General features: G+C 42.0%; 1 protein-coding gene across 1 annotated transcript in view; it reads left to right on the forward strand.

The window, feature by feature from the left end:
* Positions 1-17,734, forward strand: part of LOC135489326 (terepressin/terephysin-like) — a 56,709-nt gene extending 38,975 nt beyond the window's left edge. Inside the window, exons 2-4 of the mRNA XM_064774634.1 lie at positions 12,412-12,569; positions 14,260-14,464; positions 15,376-17,734. Of these exons, the coding sequence (XP_064630704.1) occupies positions 12,429-12,569; positions 14,260-14,464; positions 15,376-15,473 (444 nt within the window). The 5' untranslated portion in view covers positions 12,412-12,428 and the 3' untranslated portion in view covers positions 15,474-17,734. The remainder of the gene's footprint in view (positions 1-12,411; positions 12,570-14,259; positions 14,465-15,375) is intronic.
* The last annotated feature ends 459 nt before the right edge of the window (positions 17,735-18,193 follow it).

The following is an 18,193-nucleotide window of genomic DNA, read 5'->3' on the forward strand; positions in this document are numbered from 1 at the left end:
TGTACAGCCAGAAATAAGCCGACCAAGACAATGGGCGATATGAATAAAGACTAGCAAATGCTTTTGTCTACTTACACTTGGCCTTTCTGTACAAAATTGAAGTAAAGGCATTTGCTAGTCTTTATTCATATCACTGATTGCCTTTCAGTCAGTGAGAATTCATCGGCCTATGGTTCAGTATAACTTGGTTTCACCGGGTCCATTTACAGGCCTACGCCTTCGTTAAATATTTGAAACTTTTAATTGAATTTGAAAAATTCGAATCGTGTAAATACGTAATATAAATGTCAACAATACCGTAGTGTGGACAGATATACAAGTGCTAGTTTCAACATATTCGTTTGCATAATAACTGCAGTGTGCCAATGAAACTGAATTTTTTCTATTTTCCTGGGCCAGTAATTACGGACGACGTCCCCCTTTAAGCGTCGAAAAATACTTTTATTGCCATCCACATGTCATTTGACTGAGATTTTGCCTTCAACTTTGGATAATTACTATTTACATGTACTTTTTGGTGAGAAATACAAAAAGAATATGCAGTTCAAATCAACTCCGTGTCAATTTTTTTTAATGTGAAAGATGATTCTAACCCTATTGTCAAGTCTCTGCCACTGGGAGCGGCCAACACAAGCGGGTACGAGACAACGTCTTTAAGAGTCGGATTCGAGTTCAGGTAATGCGCAAGGAGATACGCCAGACCCGTGTTTACGACCGTATGGCCCCGGACAGAGAGAAAACATTCGTGTTCCAGGTTTTTATGGCTGAGAGAGGTCAAGCCTCTGCTCCTGTGTGACTATTAATGGTAGTCTCCGCGCAAAAGCAGTTCACCAATTCAGTATCTTGACCCTCAATGTATTGACATTGCTCGGCCTCCAGACGAGGCCATACCGCTAAAAGTTTAGTATGCAAAATCGAGTGCTGCTGCTCAGAGTTGCTCTGATTGAGAAAATTCGACTGTGCATGTAGGCCTACATTACATGTGTGAATGCACCTTGCTGTGCATAGTAGTTGTTGTTGCGAGCATTGTTTTTCTTTGGTGACCCGAGTAGCCTTCCGTGACAACTTGAGAAGCCAAACCAATAGCAACAGTTCACTGACGCTTGTTTTCACCGGATTTATGTAGGATTCACATTGCCGCTTGTCACTGTCCATTGGTCATGTTCATGTGTCACGAGCATGTATTTTCGGTATCAGTTCCTTGAACCACAAAAAAATTGATTCCGTTTACTAAACATCTTGTATGTAGGCCTACTGGCTTGTAAACAGTAAAAACTGTATAATTCTTTCAGGTCATATCGCAGACCGAGGTAAAGAGAGATGTTAACGAGTTGAAATAATATGAGATGACAACGTACAGTTGTATCAAAAAAATTCTTGCTTCTCGATCACGCAACTGATCTAGTTGGTGTTGGAGCAAAATGGTCCAGCCGATTTTCTTTTCATGACTCACTTCCGGTTATAAGGAATTGATACGGAACTTGGTGCATTTGCTGTCTCACTAGACACAACATGGGTGGCGATAAAATGTGGCCAAAAGCTACAAGTAAGGTTAACACATAATCTAGTCTAAAAACGAAACATCGTACCAGACCGGAAGGTAGCTAGCTTTTTGCTGTTGGGCAATGTTGGGGGAGGTGCTTAATGACACTTTTTGAAATTTTGCGGCCAAAATCACAGCCAAGAAAATAATTTTTGTGACTTTGGTGTCGTCCTCCCCTCGCTAGCTGCGCCCCTAGTTGCTTTTACAGTGTTCTTACTTGTAACCAAACACAATGGTGTCGGCTGTACCAATATTTCTTTCTGGACCACGCTGTAGGCGTATATCAGTGGAGGTTTGAAACAAAAACCAGCCAAGCTTATGCTTGTCGCTCTATAACCTACTTTCGTGAAAATGTCTTCTTTTCGTATTAGAATGCAAGAAAGCATGGTTTAGAATGTTTAGTTTCATAAAGCCGAATGGGCTCTGAGATTAGGCCAGCGGACTATGTAACGTCGTTTTTTTAACTTGTTGATCTGCGAAGCTTAGAATTGGCGAAGAATTTCCTCGGCTTTAAAGGACATTGTCGATAAAAATATTCGTCGAGTAGAGGATGCTTCTAAGGCTTTAGGACTACAAAACAAGCAAAATGATGGGCATATCTGATTTATGACGTTGAGAAGGGAACCTTTTTGACATGAAGAGAAGAAATAACGACTTTTAAATACATGTACACAAAAGGAATTTCGCTGATAGTTCCTTTGGTTGTAGGATTATATATGTACATGTACATGTATATAAGCATTTCTTATTCAGACGGGTAATTGATAATGGCGGACGATTTTGAAGTCAAGATTTTCTAGCTAGTGTTGTGATATTGTTGATGAATGTTTTTCTGGATCACCCGATACTCAGGCATATGACCCCATGACTTATTTTAGGTCGCCCCCGTAGGAGCACGCCTAGTTATAGGATGCTGAGACAGTCAGGTTCCTTCCTGTGTTTTCAACTTCAAGAGCAAATAAACAATAAAAATGATTAACTCTTCATTATTCTTAAAAGGGACCCAACATAACACTAGCTGACCATCAAAATAGATGAGAAGGATGGTCAGCGCCAAGGAAAACAACCGGAAGGGTCCATGACCTGGCTTCTTCTCATGCGGGATCGACCATGAATGTGTCAGCCTTCCGGCGCCGAGAACGATATAGAGAAATTCCAAATTCGGACTGACGCAAATCAGTGCTAACGACATCAAGGAACTCCTTGTATCCTCGCCCTTGCTATGATTTCATAGCAGCAACAGGGGGGAACTCCCATGTTTTCAGATAATGTTAACCTTATTTGGTGCAAAAATACTGGCGGCGGTCTTCGTTAAGCATCCCTCGGACATTCCAATCAGTTGATGCAAACGTAGGGCGACTTACGCCCAGGCAGCGTGCAGGAATTTATAAGGAAATCATCGTTTAGATACATGTATCGTCATCGACTTGGTCACAAAATGAATGATTCATCAGAATCGGCTAGTTACTGTAAACCGCTAATTTCGAGGGCGTTTCATTTTATCACCAATTTCGTGACTAAACTTGTTTCGCGAAAATAAAATATCGAGAAAGACATGGTGATTGCAAAAAAAAAGAAAACTTCAAAATCCTTCGAATAAAATATGCATGACCATTGTCTTTCTTCGGAACAATATATTTATCAATGTCTAATTTGTGGATTTCTCAAACAGTCGAACAAACGACCCCTCAGACATTGACCCCTATATATACCTCTTAAGAGTAAAGTAAACGCCTATTGAAGACAGATTCAGGTTTATGAAAACAATTCATGTATATACTGTCAACATTCGTTTAACTGACGCGCTCAATGCAACTTTTAATCGACCTTTGATGGTGTCTGCGTTATGAATTTTGGAAATCAATGTGTTGACATACCATGCAGTTTAACACACATGTATTTTGAACGAAATGCATGTTCATCAAAGAATGCACTACGCGAGGTAAATTGGGCATATCTATTTTAATTTACGGCATTCTATCTGGTATAGCCTTGGCTCTTTCTTTTCTATCAAGAGCAGCTTAATTCAATAGCCTGGGTGTACTTGATAACGCAAAATCTCAAGTGAGTATTGATATATGTCACCAAGTGTAAATTTACACTTGATATGACATACAAACAACAACGACCAATTCGAATTATGTCAAAACAATTTTGAGAATTTAAGAAAACACCCTAATTGCTTGATGCATTTTTTTTCATCGATATCCTCAAGTAGGCGTGTACAGGTTGTTGTTATAAAAATCATCCCATTGAAGATACATGTACATATATACATGTATGACATGTTCCGGTTACCAACATTGTACATGTACATGTAAGTGTACGACATCAGTTTGTTCCTTCCGCGATGGCATATTATGTACCCCACCGTCTTCTTCCCGTCCTCAGCAAGTCTACTTTCGAGCCGCGATGGTGTAATAGCTCGGGTCACCTACCAGCGGTCCCTCGTTCCCCAATGTCGGCGTGAGACTCTAGGCAGGTCTGTTTGTCTGACATCAAGTCTGCAATCTAGTTTCCAGAAATGAGGCGTTTCGGAGAAAAGTAGGCTGCACTGGGCAAAAGGTATCGATGTCCTCAAGGGATGACCCCTCCCCTTCTGTCCTAAAGTTCCATATATATGTTATGACGGCCAAACAACAAACAGAATGTCTGTGGAATTACAGAATGTCTGTGGAATTTGCTGATACGCGCAGCGCGTCCACAACCGACCTTATTCTTCCGGCATGCTCGGGCCAATAGTGGGCTAATATTTGGTTACTATAATAAGTGGAACTGACGTCTTGGTATCAGAGGTCAGATAATGTTGGGTTACCAGAACAAGCACATGTGAAGGAGTTTTTACGGTCACTTGGATTTGTTCAGGCAAAGCAGCCACTTCAGGATACGCCGGATCCCGAGCTGTACATTTTCTTTATATTACAAATTTGGTAAGTTTCCATCAGTTTCCGATTTTACTAAAATCCATCAAAATCTGGCCTCAGCTCTCAACCCACCTTTTTGGATTTTACTTGCGCAGAGAGTGACCACCAAGGCTAGCAGTTGTCATCTTCCCCTGCAATGTTTTCAGATCGCTAAATCACTCACATCGATAGTGGTCAGTGACGCAAACGCAGGAGAGTTAGGATGGCAGTCGTAAGCTTGGAGTCCATTCACGAGAAAATGACCCTTCACGGGGAAAAAGCCTAAAATGGGAGGGCAAACTGGTCAGTATTTTGCTGTCAGCCCTAAATGGCTCGTTCCTGGTTGGTTAAGTGTATTGTCCGATTATGGCTAAGCACGGACACTCTCTAGTGTCCGTGGGCTAAGTAAGCATTTATAAGATACTGCGAACTTCGAACTTTCAGATTGAATATAACATTTTGTTCAGATACCGCGTTTTCTGTATGAAATCCTCTAAAGTCGGTGACGGGCTAGTTTATCGTGAAATGGTCTGGCTAGCTTGTTTCTGCTCGTGACCTTATGTTGCTCACCTCTGGTGACGACCCTTAATCTACAAAAAAGCAGTGCACATCTTTGCCAAAAGGCAGAAAAAAGCTAGGTCAACGGTCTACATCGTGTTGTCAAGTGGCTACTCTGCCTGAAAAAGTAGGTATTGTAACTATAGGCCTAAGAGACTAGAACAAATATAGTCCTCAAAAACATATAGCGGGTAATCTTTAGGTCTACCTTCGCTTTGGTGTCTTATCTTGTTATATGTCGTGTTTAGGAAGTAGCCACTTAATAACAAGAGTAGCCACTTGAAAACACGCAGTTGTTGACGATTTGATATAGCTACCCCCCCCCTTTTTTTAAAGTACTTGTACTACAGTCTACAAAACAGCATTATTGAAATTTATGATGTAGTATTTTGAAATTATCAAATTCATGTTAAATTGTCTGATATTTGAACAACCAGGGTTGGCCTTTGTTGGGAAATTATACGTCCCTAGGGCCGAGGAGCAGCTAGCATGTGCCATCTCATGTGACCGAAGTGACCCAGATTGATTGGTGAGATAGAAATGGATTTACTTCTAAAGGGTTACTGAAACGTTTTCTGACTTCGAGGAAGAGAAAATAAATGCACTACCTTTAATGTCACTTAATAACTAAGTTATTATCAAAATATTGTCAGAAAGTTGGACATCTTCCTTTCGCTTCTCCTCTCAAAAAGTCATACGGCATTGTCATGCGCACAACAGTGACTATGCTGCATTAGCTAAATGCCTATTTTAGTTTCGTCTGTCAGTCACCATTGGCCTTTACTGTGATTAGTAAGAGCCAAATAAAGCCGTACAGCTTACATCCAATTCAGACAACAAAACTCAGACAGATTTTGACATCTTTTGATGAACCATGCTATAGGCCTAGGCCCCTGTTTTCTTCCTAGCAAAGCATTTTCGACATTGTTTGCGAGTGCGTTCCTTGCGGCAAAAGACACCTCGGTCTCGTTCCAATTAGCTTTCTTTCCTTGGGCCTGCGTTTAGGATCAGCATTAGACTACCCCATTCTCTGTCCTTTTCGTTACTGATGATGGCATGCCGTTTAACAATTCAATCAAAAATGGTGCATTTAAGGTAAAAGGAAGCATGGTATACAATGTCTTAGCATTTAGGTGAAAATTTATTTTCGGGTAATAATCCTTTACATTTACAAATGCCTCTAACTCTAATCACAACGAAAGTAAAATGACAAATAAATAGTTTCCATGAATACTGCTGTGAAATCGACATGTTAATGGCTTTAGCCTTTTATTTTTTCTCTTTAAAAAAAAGAGTATTCTAAGATTGAGTAATAAGGCAACTATTCAGCAGGCCGAGAAGACTACTAAGTTACTTTAGTTCTCGTACTTTACACAAGAAAAAAAACCTAATGATTAAAATTTTATCCTCAACATTCCATTTCTCGAAAGTCTATCTTCGTCTCGCTCTAAAAAGTTCATGGAAACAGCCAGACCTAGTGTATCATTGATATACATAAAGTGAGTTTTTCTATAAGTAGAGAGCGACATCCACTGAAGATCAGCCAGATGCCGTGCGGCATAGGTCAAAAAAGGCCTGCAAAATTATGACTGGCCTCATTTTGAGACTAGAACTACTACAAGTGCATTTTGTACGAACCGCGATAAGATATGTCTAAATGTCTGTCAACTGGGAGCCCAAGATTTATCAGTGTCTTATTTCGAGGTCAACTTACAACCCGCGATCCGTCCAAACAATTCATAATAAAAAGAGAGTCATGACCAAAAAGAGTGCAATGGTTTCAGTACAGGATCAAGTGTAACATCTTTGGTTGCTCCCCATTATTTGAGTGTTCCCTTACAATAAACAGCTATGACTTTTTGTTAAAGGGCCGACTTGGGCATGAGATATTTTGGTTTTTCATAGAAAAATAGCTTCCAGCAGGACCGCCAGTTCTCCAAACAGGATCGTTGAAAATCATTGAACTGCAATAGACAATGCACCAGAAAGGGGCTATGTAATACATGTATTGGGCCTGCCTGAAAATCACAAGCAATGTCCAAACTCTCTCGCAACCCTGGTGAAAGGTCGTCATCAGGGATCAGCATTAATGCGATACTACAAGTGGCGGCGCATGGTGTCAAGCAGGGGTATTATATCCTCCTGGCTAGGTAAATTCCACGCCCAAGTTGTCCCTTTTAGGGACAAACACAGGAAAAATGGCCATATGCAATGTATCTGAAGCGATCCCAAACATTGAGAGAAGCTCTCAGAAACGGCAACCCTTAATCTTAAAGCGCATGCGAAAACTTGGTCGTTTGATGGTCAGAAACCACATGTCAGGAATGTCTGTGGGCTTGCCTTCTTACGGGTGCGTTTGTATGTGGGAGGTTGATCTTCCTTATCTCAAGTTGTGTAAACCGAATGATGTCAGATCAGTTTAGTCAACTTATTTGATGATAATAACATTGGTTATCTGTTGTTTGCTCTGGGTGGACTGCATTTTAAGATACCAATCACTCTGATATTTTCTGCCACGCATGAACGTGTCCTGATTAGTCTCAACATGATGACAGAGAATTCTTAATTGTTACATGTTGCACCTATAAGTGTAATACATGTAAATACGGTGTAGTAATGTGTGCATGATTCCACCGTCACTGAGGGAGGTCCCGTCACCATGTATTGTCTCAGGCAGATGTGACCTCAAAGTAAACTCTGAGAATTTGTCCCAGTGTCACAAGATGCTGCCACCAACGACTCTGTCACTGGCATGAAAGCTACAGAGAGGCTCTGTTTTGAGAGCCCGGTAAAGGTAGACCTTGACTAGAGAGTGACATCGGTCCCTCCCCGGATTATCGCCGGCTTTTTGTTTCCTTGAGTCGGCAGCTCCCTCTCCACTAAGACAACATGTTAGCGGCTAGTGGACTTTGAAAGCAAGATCTCACCATAGTGATGTCCAATGTGAACAGTTTTGCAGTGGGGCGATATGCTACAAAACTGTCAACTCAAATTAAATCATTTTGTCCGAAAGACACAAATTCGTTCTATTGTTTGGGTTTTTTAAAATAGGAAACACATGTGATACAAGTAAGTGTTTAACGCTTTACAAAAATGCGGTTTGGTGAAGAATTAACCCATTGTTTGCATGGTTGCGTCTAAAATTGCTGAAGATGTTGATGTAAGTGGATACTCTGACTCGGAGCAGCCTTTATTGGGCTTTGTGCTCTCTTCCATTTCGGCCTCTGAAATACATGTATGTCCATCCAAAGCGTCATGTGCTGCTTACAATACTCTGGCCCACAATGATACTCATATATTTCCGCAGTTTGATGATAAAGGCTATTTCAGGCATAGAGTCCTGCCAATGTCATCTGTCAGTGAGTCGAAATCCATTTTCATAAGCTTGGTTGTTGCTGGAGGCCGCTCTTCAGGAACTCTGTTTCTCCGATCCCCTCTGCCAACAAATCAAAAGTTCTCGTATCGGTTCCGGCCAAGGTTTGCTTGAAGCAGTGAGAATCATAAAGAATATGTTATTTTTTTATTCTTTGTTCAATATATATTGTAACGTTTTCGTCCATTTTTGCCGGAAGTGGTTTCATAAATGAGGAGAGTACCGTATATTGGTTTTCTCAACCAGGTTACTTAAAGGTTTTTTTAATTTCTATGTATTGGAATCGCGAAGTTTTTTTCAGCTCGTTATCTTTAAAGGAATTCAGGCCTTCAGGGCAGTCTCTATTGTTAGGCAAAGTTTTCCGCAATATTATCACTCGAGATATAATGATGATGATGTTTATAAATCACGATGTAAAATGTATGCCCACTACAAGACCTGTCCAGTTGCGTATTGAGACGAATGAAGGTAAGACCGCGTCTTACTCAGTCACTGTCTTTCGTTATTACATGTATTTAGTTTCTATCTTTCTTGGCGCATTTTCACTTTTTGAAAATTCTGATAGCAACGTGTTACAGCAATAAATCGCTCACCGTTTTCATTCATCTCTATTAAACCTGGGAAATAATAAATCTTTGATTGCCTACTGGTTGGGCGTGTCAGAAAATGTTCGCCTTATTGGCGAAAGGGGAGGCAAATTTCGCCAATAAACTGTTCGAGGATGCGAAATGTTTCTTTTCGAAATTGGCAATGGCTTATTGACTTATCGCTGTGGTTGTTGAGGAAGGTCGATGAGGCAGGTAAGAAGCAAGCGCGGATTACGAAGGAGTACGTGTAGGTGACACGGTCGGATATCGAAAAGGCTCTGTGCATTCATCAGTCTTTTGGAAGTATACTAGTACATGTGTGTGTTGGTGTTGTCAGTCTGAAGTTTAGTAGATGACAGAACGAGATTTTGACTGACTGCTTCACTATTTTGTAGGCCTACAAACCCAAATGATTACTGTTGCCTATAAACCATAACCACAGCCGCCAAAATGGGGCTCAATGCATTATACACTCTCAACAGTGCTACATTGTATCCAAGGTGTTTGTGTTCAGTTCTGACTGCACGGAGACTGAACAAGGGGGGAGGGGTCGCTGGGTGGCCATGAGCGATGATGACGCTTGGTGATCACACAATCTATGTTGTTTTTTATTTGTTTTTCTGTTTTCCTGTTCTTGGTGTCTGTCCTTCTAATGGCCTTTATGCTCATGGTGTTTCCCTCCTCCCTCCTCCATCTCTCCATCTTGACCACCAATGTTTTTGCATCTTATCAAGATTTAGATACGCGACTACATTTAAAGGGGGTATAGACCATTAGGTTCAGGATCGATATACCGACCCCGGCTACATTTCCTTAAAGGGGTATGTAAACCATGAGGTTCAGGATGCCCTCCCTCTCGACCCCTCCCTCCCCGTGAAAGCCATTATCACTAAAGGCCTGGTTGGTGCCAAGAACTCGGTCACTGCAACTAAATTCGATTGACACAGAGAGACTGTCTGTAACATTAACTCGTTACGAAATAAAGTGTCATATCATATCATATCAATAAGATCGCCTAAAACGTTTCTTTTGCAGAGGAACATTGGAACGCATTTCATTGTATTTTTGTAGGATATGGTCAGGCCTGCAGTGCTGTAAATGGAAGCAAATTGAGAATACTTATTGCATTGACCTTCTTTTAATTTATTAGGTTTAAATATTTGAGTTCGGTTATCGGCACCATCTTACTGTTCCATGTACTACACGTGTGTCTGATCATCAAGATCTGTGCCTTGGTCCACCCTTTAGTATTCAGAACCTGGTTGTCCAACAAGGAAGTCCAACAACTCGGGTCGTCTTCAAATGTAGAGAACCACGAACCGCTATCGCAGCCTCTGGCAGAATAATGCGAATTCAAATAGAAACACATCCTTTGTCCCAGTTATTGCCTCTGTTCTAGACTTTGTGAAAGCATCTTTGAACCTAGAATCAAGCGCTAGGGGCTGTAACAGGAACAACTTCGACCAAACTAAACCTGATGACATATAACCTTAGCTCGAGGTCGTGTCGTTCCTAATACATGCCCTCTACGTATGCGTCGCATCTGGTTGGTTCTCCCCTTGGATACCTGAACAATCCTGAGAGTGTCGAACAGTGATTCTAGTCAGCAGATCAATAGTAGTGGTTTATCTGAAGAGATCGACAACATCAAACTGACACCTGACTTTTCTTTTTCGATAATAACTTGAGAGAACATCACTTATTTTAGCACGGGGACACCCGAGTAGGCTACTGATAAACAGAGAATTTAAAGAAGCATGACGTGTGACTATTACAAAAAACGCCAATAGTACGAGCTTTGAAATAGCAACAGAGATACTTTGTTTACGTTCCGAAACGCAACATCTCAAAGAACAGGGCCCCGTTGTACAAAACAAGTTGGTCACTGCAGCTTGGAGTTAATGTGAACTCAGCAATACGATAGTTGCATTAAAGGGCCACTTGGGAATAAGATATGTTGGTTTTTTGTACAAAAACGGCTTCCAGCACGACCGCAACTTCTCGCCAAACAGGATTAATGAAAACTCTTGTTTCTATTTGAACTGCAATAAACAATGGACTAGGACGGGGTGATACCTTAGGCCTGCCTTAAATTCGCAAGCCATGCCCAAAACAGCCTTCCAACACTGGTGAACATCGTTATCAGAGAACGGCATCAGTGTAATACTACAAGTGGCGGCGCATGGTGTCAAGTTGGCACATTATCCTCCTGTCTATGTAAATCCCACGCCCAAGTTTTCCCTTTAATGGGCTTAACTTTTTTTAAAGGAGAAAACGACAAGTCACGGAAAACGGAAAATGTTTCCAAGGTTTTGCGTGCCGTGCGAACAGTTGATGAAATAGACTAATCATATAGTTCTACGGCACTAAGTTGTCCGCTAGCGATGATACGTCCATGCCCCGAGACCTTGTAAAGATTCCAGAAGCGATCTTAGAGCAATGAAATTGGTGTATTTACAGCACTATGATATTTATAGACAAAAGTATGCTCAATGTATTACCAATAACCGGACGCAGCAAGGCATTAAGAGGTAATTGATTAAACCTTCGATATGGATGTTTAAGGATCGACGCTATCAAAGATTTATTTCTTTGGAGTAAAAAAGAATTATCAGACTCGGGTGTGGTTGGCGAAAAACAGCCATCTTATCGGTGGATTTATGCAACGATGCTATATACAGTAGGAAGCAAGAAACAATACGAACAAAAATTAAATGAAATTTGAACACTACATGTATCTATAACTTGGTATAATGTCGTTTTCGTGTCTTATTAACAATCTGTTCAGCTGAAGCAACTGTTGTCAAGTGTTTTTTCGTTTCTTTGACACAACACTTTCCTTAAACAGAAATTTGGGACTTCCTTTGGAAGTTTTGGGAAATTTGGGAAATCAGGTATTGACCAATCAGAGGAGAACTATCATATCTGTTCGGCGCAGACTGCACGGCCATGTAGACTGTACGGATGTTTCTATTGGTCAATACATGTACTTGTCACCTGACAGAATTATTCTCTGAGAGTAATCATTGGACTAATCAAGGCATTCAAGGTTTAAAAAGAGGTGTATGGCTCCGTTTATCGATGGTTCCAGTGGAACCTAAAGTTGTTGTTTTTCCTTCTATTCTGTATGAACATCTTTTCAAACAAGCTTGGTCGAATATTTTGCGCTCTTGGAGACATGCATCGTTCCATTTACGACGCCAACACGGCGCGGTCTCTCGTGAGAGAACGCCATCCTGGTTTAGAAACAACAACATCAATTCCATCTCCTTCTAACTGGACAAAGACGATGACAAGGTGGTTCAGTTTCCCCGCAGCAAACTGCTTTGTCTACCAGTTTTTAATTTGTTGTTCCAGGCGGTCGACCTCCCAACCAACAAGCTGCTGATGCTGACACGAGATCAGTTTGACTAGTATAATGACATCTATTTCATTCTGTCTTTTCAGATCGCTCAACGAACAAAATGAAGAGTATTCCAAGTTTGTGGCAACTTTCCTTTCTAGTCTTTCTCTGCGTTATTATCAGCTGCTCAGGATGTTACATACGTAACTGCCCTCCTGGAGGAAAAAGAGGTTTAAATGATCACGTTTTAGGACAAAGACGGGTGAGTGCTAAGTCAGCGAATCACTTATCAAACCTTGAATGAGTTAAAGATATCAAAGCTTAAACATTGCCCCCAGAACGATTTCCTATGCCTATGACGACGTACCGGCAGTGAATGTCAATCCTAAAGTCTCCTCCTTTCATGAAGGATGGATTACGTACAACGACGGTAATATAAGACCGGTGTGACAGCGGATATAGTCCCCCTGGAGTCATAGTCCGGTAGCATTGTATTTGACCAATTAAGCAGCATGATCTATTGTACCGCTAACCCTAACCAAAACATTTAGCAATGCGGGCTATTGTTACACGGACTATCAGCCCTAGGACTACTATCCCCGCCACACCGGCATATCCTACACTGGGGCCATTATAAGGTGCAACGCACATGCGTCGTTCATTCTCGGCCAAAGTGAAGCAACATGCCAGTTTTCTTGTTGGGCCAGACGGTGATCAGAAACGTCAACAGCCAATTCTGGGAGGGAGAACAATATCCCTTGCTAATTTTAACTGATTGGAGGGCCAAGTTCATAAAATACGCCAACACAATTAGGATCAAACAGGCACATTAACCATCATGACGCTTTATATGAAGAGCTACAACCCAGTGCCAACCTTCGCTTCAGTTGAATATCTTTCATCATATTCAGAACACTAATGGCGGCAATCAACACCACTATAGGTGAACATTGGGCAAATTGTATCAAATTGATACACCGGTCACTTATCTCATCAAAGAGAACCAATGGTATGCAGACATTTCCTGATTTTATTGTGTAAATGCTTGGAGTGTCAGCGGGCTTACGTGCTACTTTGAGCAACTGGAAGATAGCAATAGCTGGTTACCCGGGTTTGCTACAGTGAGATTTTGGTCTGGTGATCAAACTCAGCTGTTGTATGTATGTTAGCGAGGGTTCATACCATTTAATCGACATCAATTCGTTTCCCAGTCACCAGTCCTTCAATACCATACCTTAGAAAGTTGGTAATATAGGCCGGAAAGACAGGGGCGGATAGTTGTGCGTGATGCTTAATAAACTGCCCGAAGGTCGCTGGCTGCATTGAGCTTTGGTGCGGGGATCAAGCTCAGGGACCAAATAACTACCTGATTTCTGTATATTAGCCAGGGTAATCACTCTCTCATCACATTCATTTCTGAGTGCTTATGGTTATCATACAAAGTACGTGACATCTCATATGGCAGGGGTAGAGGATTTTGCCTTTTCTTCTGAGCTTTTGGTACTGCTGGTGGGCAGAAGGCTAAGCGAAGTTGTTGCTACATTGTATATGGCTTTAGGAAATATGACAATGATGAGCTCACAGGCTTTTTTTCTTTTTTGTGTATGCCATCGGGTGCCTTTTTGCTTCCTTTTTCACTCAAAGCCATCACCCTCTTTTGTGTGAAAACAGAGCGGCATTGTGCAAATGCCTTTATCCAGTTTCTACTGCCGTAATCTGAATCAATATTGTTGTTCGACCATATTCATTTCCCAATAAATGTACCTTTATAAATATCTCATGAAAAAGAAAAGACTGTTCATGCGAGGTGGAAAGATTAGAATTTTTAAAGGACAAATGAAGGATACAGCATCTCGATCCACCAAAGACGTATTCAGTGTCATGTTCGTGAACAATCTTGCTTGTTTTTTACAGGCCTATTTTTCAAAAGTTTCTTTATTCATATTTTTCAGTGCATGTCATGCGCAAAAGGCGCTGGAATTTGCGTGGGACCAGACATTTGCTGCGGACGGGAAATAGGATGTCACATGGGTACACAACTAAGCAGTGTCTGCGCAAAAGAGAATGAATCGCCGACGGCTTGTTCGGTACCCGGGCGGCAATGTGGACCAAATAACCAAGGGAAATGTGTGGCAAGTGGCATTTGTTGTACCTCAGGTAAGCTTTGTATGATCTCACCAAATTGTAATGGAATATCGTGAAAATATCCCCACTTGGTTTTCAGAATGGACTGAGCGTCAAAGCTATACGTGTTGTATAGCTTTGTGCGTACGTTTGTGCACCGCGCTTATGGCATGAATAATGAAAGCGGGAAACAACAGAAACGGGATTGGTGACCTGTGATGGGACAACAAACCCAGCTAACACCATTGGGATACTAGTGTTGCATTTCAAATGACAGTTTGTCGGTCTCGGTCGGCATTGTATCAAGGTGAAACGATGGTAGTGTCCAAAGACGATCTGAGTCTTGAATGTCCTTCCCTGGGCCGTTTTTAAGAGCTTAAAAGCTAATAGGAACATAACGCAGACGTCTTAGTCAAATCACCTGTAGAACAACGGTTCTATATCAAATAGATGTACTTCGTAGCAGGGATTGTCAGAAAGTACATCTAATCAAGAAGGGATAAGGCGCTAATGAAATTCGACTCAAATTAATAAGTAGTTGTCGCGTGTCTTCGAAGTTAAGCTTCAAAAGCTTTCACTGATAGTGAATGATCTAGTAAACACATTCTCCAGCTGTTGCTACGAAAGGGTCCTGCAGCCAAGTGTGCACTACACACACTCGGCAAACGATTTGATCGCAGCCACGTGTGGGTATTACGCTGCGATGAGCGATACAACAATCGCCTGTCCATCGCTGGACATTTTTGATCGCAGCGATGACCGATTCTCATCGCAGGCTGGGCAATTGCGATGACCCTGCAAACAACCTTTTTTGCAGGCGAAAAAAATCGCTTATTTGCAGTGCGCGCTCAGCTATGGTCGACAAAAGTTATCATTCGTGATTTCGCTTACCGGTACTTTGGCACTGTTTTTCTAATGTTTTGTCCCGTTTTGTTTTGTTGCAGATACATGTGCGAGCGACGGAATGTGCCAGGGTGGAGAGGACTTTAAACCGCAACTTGTCCAACTTCTTCAAGCGCTACTCGAAAAGCGATCACGATAGTGACAAGTGGAACCAAAAGTTACACTGGTCATGAATTAACATGTGCCGACATCTGCACATGAATTATGAAACAATAGATTTGCTATCTGTTAGTATTTTTCCTGACCATCTTGGGAAGCGGGCAATGTACTCAGACAAATCATCAAGCGGAAAGCAATACCAGTAGGCCTTCTCGGGTACGTGACGTACTGTGATGACGTCATTGCCGATTCAGAAAGGAGGCGTGGGGATTAACTCCATGCACGCGGTGGCTGTTGACAAATTGGCTCGAAATCTATTTACCTTCTCTTCTCCCAAAACATCTTTGAACAGTATGCAGGTTCTGAGGAATGAATAAGCTGAATGGAATGCAATATGAACTCGTCCAGGTGGTGTACTGTGGTGACGTCAAAGCCAGTCGAATCATAAGCAGATTATCTCCACGTGCACGCAATGTCTATCGACAATACGGCATGACTAGAAACTTCATCTCTTTAGCCGATTGAACCCCCAACCCCAACACCACGCCCACCCCTGCCCCCGCCCCTGCTTCTCAAACTAACGAGGCCTGAAGAGTTTGCAGAAATGGTTAGTGGGTCATGTCGGTGAGACAGAAGCAATGCTGTTTCTCAGCAGGAGTACATAAAATCAGAATATAGCAATTGACTTTGCTAGATTTCCTATTTCGGCAGATGAAAAAGCTATTTCTTCTGTTCATCACGGATGTCGCTCTCCATCCGTGTACATGTAAAATTAAAGGAAGAAGAATGAAACGTAGTTGCGACAGCGCTCAATGCGAGTGAACCAGGTTATTAGTAAAGGATATCCCAGACAAAAGGCAATATGTCTTTTTTAAGCCAATGTAATACATGTAGAATTGTAGAAAGGTTAAAACTATGTGAAGAAACTGTAGTGAGCTGATTTATCAAACTACATATTGTCCCCTCAAAAATAAATAGCCTTCCAATTTGCATTAGTAATTGAATAAAGCCAAAAAGGCATAAGCGACTATATATATTTTGGATAGAACGTTTTCCGTTGTGACTCTCAAGGTCTCCGAGTTTGACTTTTGTCGCCATGGGAAATGCTACGTCGTCCTAGCAGGATGCGACGGCCTCTGACCGGTTTCGCAGTGTTCTGATAGTTGGCAACTGGATCTAGATTCAGGGATATCTGGAGCACTGGAGTGATGACGACGTGGGTAACACGTCTGTCTGGACAACTGGTCTATGGAGATTTTCTACAAGCCCTCGGAAATAGTCTGGGCGAAATATTCGAGTCGGAGATCTGCAAGAGTAGCTCTTGAATATTGTCATAAGCGAATGATGGCTCTTGGAAATTGTGTTTCTGACGAATGGTTTTCAGTGTTATGCTAGCTTTCAGAATTGTCCTGTGTATAAAGAAATGATATGACACAAAAGTTAGTCCTGAAATATCTACTTGGACGCAGGTCCTCTCCTGGTCCTCTCAGACTACGGCCAAAAGTATTTGTGCGCGCCCCAGCATGATCTGCCTCTTGCTCGAGCTTGTCAGAAAGCCGTACGCTTGGAATTCGAGAGGCATATGTCGGTCCCACCATAGAGAGGTTCTCCCTGGTCCTACGCAGCGACCGCAGGGACTTGGGTGGGCGCGCGCAAATACGCCTAGAGGAGGTTTACTCGGTCCAAGTCTTGGGTTCTTCTCAGAAACAATGTTTATGAAAGCAAGCCTGGAGTATTCTGTGCAATAAGCAGATTAGAAACCTTTCCAAAAGTGCATTTCATCAACCATGGTGATTGTGAAAATACTCATGTATATTCCAACAAAAAAGGGAAAAGGGACTAATAAATACTGATATGGTATGCGCCTTCGGGTTCAAACCCACTAGGGAGTTATCCCAGAGCCCCCGAAACGCCAACGCGAACAGCTGTCCCATCGTGGTGATCAGGAGCTCGAACAATGGGAAAGCCGTTCACGTTGGCGTTTCGGGGGCTTCGCGAAAACTCCCTTATACCTTTGTTTGCGTCTGCGTGTAAATACAGCTATCCACCAGCCATGCTAGCTTACTATCAGATTCACGTCTCCATGTTCTTTTCCATCTTAGAAGTCTGTAGAAAGACAAAAAACGCAGTACCCCAGTAAGGCCTGCATGTCCACCAGCGTCTGTGGTCTTCATTATTTCACTGCTTCTGTTGCCAGGGAACTGCTAGATATTTCCTTCTTTTGTAAATCTTCTTTGTATCAAGAAATAGTGATATTTTCTGGACAATAAATGCGTTTCGGACTTCTTTCTTTGCAATCCACATCGGCCTTGTTGTAAATCAACTTGTTCAGTGAAGATTGCGTCGTCCACAAGGTAATGTTTCGGCCAGGTTGGATCAAGAGGATAGGTATGTCACAGCCAGGACGGATCATGACGACGGCTGGCGACCAAAGTTATGTCACAGCCAATTCGGGTGAAGACGGTATGTCACAGCCAAGTCGAATTAAGACGGCTGGCGACCAAGTATATTCAGCCAAGTCAGATCAAGATGACTGGCAACCAAATTAAAGCTATGTCACAGCCAAGTTGGGTCAAGACAATAGGCGACCAAAGGTAATACCACAGCCAAATCGTATCAAGACAGCTGGCGACCAAAGCTATATGTCACAGCCAAGTCGAATTAAGACGGCTGGCGACCAAGTATATTCAGCCAAGTCAGATCAAGATGACTGACAACCAAATTAAAGCTATGTCACAGCCAAGTTGGGTCAAGACAATA

The sequence above is a fragment of the Lineus longissimus genome, chromosome 6 (assembly GCF_910592395.1).
Source record: "Lineus longissimus chromosome 6, tnLinLong1.2, whole genome shotgun sequence".
Lineage (NCBI taxonomy): Eukaryota > Metazoa > Nemertea > Pilidiophora > Heteronemertea > Lineidae > Lineus > Lineus longissimus.